Source organism: Acomys minous, assembly GCF_964271855.1.
Source record: "Acomys minous genome assembly, chromosome: 11".
Taxonomy (NCBI): Eukaryota; Metazoa; Chordata; class Mammalia; order Rodentia; family Muridae; genus Acomys; species Acomys minous.
In genome coordinates, this window is record NC_140492.1 from 66653892 (window position 1) to 66659545 (window position 5654).

General features: G+C 45.9%; 1 protein-coding gene across 1 annotated transcript; it reads right to left on the reverse strand.

The window, feature by feature from the left end:
* Window positions 1-5018: 5018 nt before the first annotated feature.
* Window positions 5019-5333, reverse strand: LOC311608049 (contactin-associated protein-like 2; the record flags this gene model as incomplete). The annotated part of the gene is made up of 1 exon (XM_084800335.1): window positions 5019-5333. One exon carries the CDS (start codon window positions 5331-5333, stop codon window positions 5019-5021), a length of 315 nt encoding a protein of 104 aa, XP_084656461.1.
* Between the last annotated feature and the right edge of the window lie 321 nt (window positions 5334-5654).

The window sequence follows — 5654 nt, forward strand, 5'->3', positions numbered from 1 at the left end:
ACAGCCCCAATGCTGTTTAACTATTCTTTAATCACTCCTTTTTCTTTATGTTGTTTGATTGAGACAGGGCCTCACTCGGTCTGGGGTGAGCTAGCCGGGGGCTCACTCCGGAAACCAGGCTGTTCTCATCAGAGACTGGCCTGCCTCTCAACGGTTGGGATTGAAAGCCTGGGTCCCCACTCCCAGCTTGCTTTTGGTGCTTCAGCAGATATTTATCAGGAGTTGGGATGGGCACTCTTTGGAAGTCTGACCTCCATTCCGAGCCTCTTGTTCAAGTCATCATCCCGTCTAGGTAAGACGGTAAAACAGACTGAGGGATTTTTAGAAATATTTGTTTTGTGACACAGGTGCCACACTTTCCTTCTACTTCACCCTCTGCACTAGAGTGTGTATGTGTGAGTGTGAGTGTGAGTGTGTGTGTGTGTGTGTGTGTATGTGTGTGTGTGTAAGATGGTTGGCACTGGACTTCATCAGAATCCAATCTTGAATAAATAAAAGTCTAGAGTTTTGACTTAACACAGTGGCAGCAAGCATATTGAGCCTCTCAGCCGTCATAAACAATGTCGCATATGAAAACCAACTCCTTTGCACTAGTTACAGTAGTGGTTTGTTACAAACTTGTGACTGGAAGATTATCTTACAGATCTGAGAGTGCTTTTGACCAGACCTTTTGATTTGTGATCTCTTAATAAAGTTTCCATTGAAAACAACTTTTAAGCAAGCAAGCAAGAAAGAAAAAGAATGTAGAGAAAAGAGAAGAGAAGGAAAGGCAAGAAAAGGAAAGGCAACCCACCACAAAGAGGCTGTAGATAACATCTCTTTGGTTACTCCTTTTTCCTCCACAAATGAGGCAGGACTAAGATTTATCACTGGGAGATTGGGACAAGAGTTATAAGTGTCTGGCCTCCTGTCTCTGCTCCATCGTATATTTCTTTAATGAAGTGTGAGACTAGAACTCCATAAATTCACATAGTAGCAGAAGCGGGCAGGAGCTCGTCAGGCAAGCTATTCAGGGAGCCTAGCATCACTCTCTGCGTATTAGAGAAGTTCACAGCTGGTTAAAAATAGGCTTGGAGAGAAGTCGCTTTTAGACCGCAGCTCATTTTGGATTTCTCTGGAGCCCCATTCTGGGCCACAGTGTATTTCCTTTTTCCTTTCGTTCTAGTAAGAGCACCCAGGCGGGTCAGAGACAATAGCTTCATGGTTATCTTTAGTTCCACTGTGCACTGAAAGCAGAACACCGAAGAAATAACAGTAAGCCCCGAGGCACGTGGACTGTTAGAGCTTTTCAATAAACATGAACCAGAATCAAGCCGTTCCTATGTCCCCGTATCTGCGCTTGCTTTAGATACTCAAAACAAACGCAGGGAAGGAAAAAAAAAGTGCTACTGATGGCCTCCCATCTCTGATGAGGAACCAAAGATAAGATTCGGGGCCGACAAGCAACCCCTTTCCAGCCACAGAGCAGTGTGAACCAGCTTCGGATTCTCTTCCGGGCCCGCACCCCCAGTGCCCTCAGGAAGGATACACGGTGCGTTCCTATAAAGCAAGCAGAGGGGACACCCCAGGGCCTTCTCATAAATGCTCCACACACATGAAAAGAACACTTGAACCGACATCCGATTTTCAGTTTAGGAATCTTCTAAGACACAGGTGGCTCAGTCATGGGGGTACGTGGGGAATCTCTTCCTCTGTGAGTTCTAAGGTTCAGCAGTGAGCCAGCTGCCACGGAACCCGCTTGCCCCGTGGCTGCCCTGACTTATTTAGGGTGTTTTAAAGACCTAGTTCTACCTTACACCTGTAGTGACTGATGTTTTGTACTTGGCATTGAAGACCTCAAATGTAATAGTTTTCACAGTTAATCTACCTGTCCTTCAAATTACAGGAGTAGAGAGGGCGATAGAAGGGTTAGATGTCTCTATGGGAGCGCGGCCAAGTTAGATGATAAAGCTAATACCAGATTTCTTTGAACATTTAAATTATCTAGTGACAAGAAAGCCGAGACTTAGCTTATAGAGCCGAGAGGAGGTATTGTGTGTGTGAACGTTTAAAAAAAAAATAACTGAGTTTCGAAAAATAAAAGTGTTCTGCCCACATTTTCAAGCATAGTGGTAGTCAAAAGAAAACTCTACGGAGGTAATAATACCTTGTATTTTAAATACCACTTGTCTCTGAAAAAGCTCAATGCGCTCTATAATCATTTCCTTATTATCATTCTCAAAACTTCCTGGGTCAAAAAGTTACAAAGTTTGTATCTTGACAATTTGGGCCTCAGTTTCCTCTTTGGACAGAAGAAATAGCTGCTGAGGCTCTTGTCTAAGAACTGTCACTCCCAACAGCTTTCCTTATCTCCCCACCCCCAGCCGCAGAGCCATCCTCCTCCCAGGCTACCCGGCTTAACTCTTTGTAAACTGAGCAGGGCAGTCTCATGCCTTAGAACCACAGAGCATTTCAAGTGAGACAGTTTCACACAGGTGCCCTGGGGGGTGGAGGAAATGGCTCCAGGTTGGCATGGGCGAAAGGCTGTATCAGGCAGGGCGGCTCTCAGCGTACCCGTTTTTTTTTACATGCCTGGCACTGGCATTGGATTTTATTTTTATGGAAACATTTTGGAGGTTTTTGTTTTTTAATAAAACTGGGCAGTGTGATCCACCACTTTCATTTTCTTGAAGCTCTCCTATGCTATGGGGTGTCTACCACTCATCGTCCCTCGAGAAGACCCACAGTAGAAAGCTCAGACCCTGGGCTCTGGAGTAAGGCTGACAGAACAGTCTTCCTCTTAGAAAGTGAAAGAGACCTATTCTTCCTCACCACCGTGACTAGAGTGTGCAGGAAGAGGCAGGTGCTCTAGTTAGCAATGCTGTTTCTGACTGGTCCCCAAATGGCTCTGTACTTCAACTAGGTCATAAATGAACACACACACACACACACACACACACACACACACACACACACACACACACACGCACATACACACATACACGCACACACATGCACACATACATGCAGGCACACACACACACACACACACACACACACACACACACACACACACACACGTTCCTATAGCTACTGCCTTCCAGTGAGCTCAGATATATGGACCTCATTGGTTTTCCTAGTTGTGAGAGCCTCAGTTTGTCTGAGATCGTCTTAGAGTAGAGCAGCTAGTCAGTTCAAACCATCACCTAGGTGATGACACTGACAAAAAGGTTTTGTATTATGTTGCACCTTAGGTGAAGACCGTGAGAGGCCTAGAACACAGCTCTACTTTCATGCCAGGCTGTGCTCCTAGGCCATTGAACCAGGGCTCCCCAACTCTTTTTTCTTTTTAAATTTTCTCATGTATTACATCTTCACTGCAGTTTCCTCTCTGTTTTCTCCTCCAGCCTCCCCTTTCTCCCCTAGATGCCCCCCCCCTCGCCCCATTTCACTTCACCTCAGAAAAGAGCAGTCCTTCTAGGGACACCAGCCAAATACAGCATAACACGCTACAATAAGACCAGGCACATAGTCTCACATCAGTGATGGACAAGGCAACCAAGTAGGAGGAAAAGGGTCTCAAAAGCGAGTAAAAGAGTCAGGGACTCTGTCATACCATTAGGAATCCCTCTGTGTAGATCACAGAGCTATACAACCTTAACATATATACAGAGGACCTAGGTTAGACACACGCAGGTTCCCTGATCTCTGAGCCCACATGAGTCCCGGTCAGTTGATTCTGTGGGCCATGTTTTTTGTTTAAAAATTTTTTTAAATTAATTTATTAATTAATTTAAATCTCAATTAACATCTCAATTGTTATCCCATCCCTTGTATCCTCCCATTCCTCCCTTCCTCACACTTCCCCCCTACTCCCCTTCCCTATGACCATGACCGAGGGGACCTCCTCCCCATGTATATGCTCATAGGGTATCAAGTCTCTTCTTGGGGGCCATGTTTTAGTGGTGTCCTTGATCCCTCTGGCTTCTCTCTGTTCTCCATCCCTGTCCTCCACAGGACTCCCTGAGCTCTGCCTAATGTTTACCTGTGGGGCATAGGGTTCTGCATCAGCTCCCATCCTTGTCGGATGAAGACTCTCTGCTCTCTCTGATGACGAGTATCTTAGGTTCCTGTCCCAGCACACCCTGCAGACATGTCAAACTGTAGCTTGGAGGATTTTTTTTTTTTGGCTGGATCTGTGTTCTGATCCTGCCACTTGAGGGCTTGCCTGGTTATAGAGGATATACTACGTTTGGTTTTTTGGAGTTTGGGTTGCCTCGCTCAGGATGATTTTTTTTTTTAGCGTTATCCATTGCCAGCAAATTTCATGTCATTTTAAAAAACATCTGAGTAATACTCCATTGCGTAAATGTACCACAGTTTCTTTATCTCTTCTTTGGTTGAGGGTCATCTAGGTTGTTTCCAGTTTCTGGTTATTATGAATAAAGCTGCTAGGAACACAGTTGAGCAAGTGTCCTTGCGGTTGGATGGCGCATCCTTTGGATGTATACCCAGGAGTGATATGGCTGAGTCATGACGTGTATTGATTCCCAATTTTCTGAGAGAGAGAGAGCCATATTGACTTTAAAAGTGGCTGTATACATTTGTACTCCCACCAGCAATGGAGGAGTGTTCCCCTTGCTCCACATCCTCACCAGCATGGGCTATCACCTATGTTTTTGGTCTTAGCCATTCTGACATGTGTAAGATGAGCTCTCAAAGTTATTCTGATTTGCATTTCCCTCATGGGTTTTTAGAACACATCTAAACACACACAAAACAAGACAGATATTACCTACAAAGTTCAACCGTTGCTTAAACTCTTAAAGCATTTTTGTATTATTCTGTTTTGATACAGAAGGAGGGAACTCAGCTATAAAGAAATATTAAAAAGTATATTTTGTGTGGCCATCAGTCCTAAGGATATTGGGTTGCTTGCCTTCCCTAGCTTGTGCTCAGAGGTATGACGCAGGGTGCTCTCATCCCTCTCCCTCCTCCTTTAAGTCCTCCTCCCTATCCCATGGCTGAAAAGCTACCCTTCAAGTGAGCCCCTCCTGTTTGCTCTTGTCAATGGCCTCTGTGAAGTTGGGCGGGGGGTCACTGTTCATGGTGGCAGCATCTGTGCTCTTGGCTGACTCAGCTCCCTCGGCTTCGTTGGTGTGGTAGGTGCCCTCATGATAGAACATGTACCATATGAGGAAGACCAGAGTGCAGAGGACGGTGACCTCTCCAACGACAGCTGAGGTTCGGTTGACTCCATTTCTTATAGCTTTGCCTTGTTCTGGGTTATATGGGAAATCAGCACTGCCAGAACCCAAGTGATCTAAGTGCCAAAGGTCAGTGGCCAAAGACATGGTGAAAGCATCAGCGGGGAGGACTCACAGTTGGACTCCACCTGCCCACCCTTGATTTGCACGTGGGCGGAGGCATTTGTTGGTCTCAAGGCTGCCTTGAGTGGGGTGATGTGGTTGAACTGGACTCTGGCCAGGCAGCCTGTGAAGCTTGGGGTGTTGTATTTGCGAATTTCTTGGTTGGTTTTCCTCATTTCTCTTCCTTTCAGCTTGCTCAGGTGTGCCCTTGCCTTGTGACGCTGGTGGATTTCCCACTGGCCAGTCACGCTTCAGCTGTCCCTGGTACAGACAGTCTTTTGTCGCCGGATGCTGGAATTTCTGCCT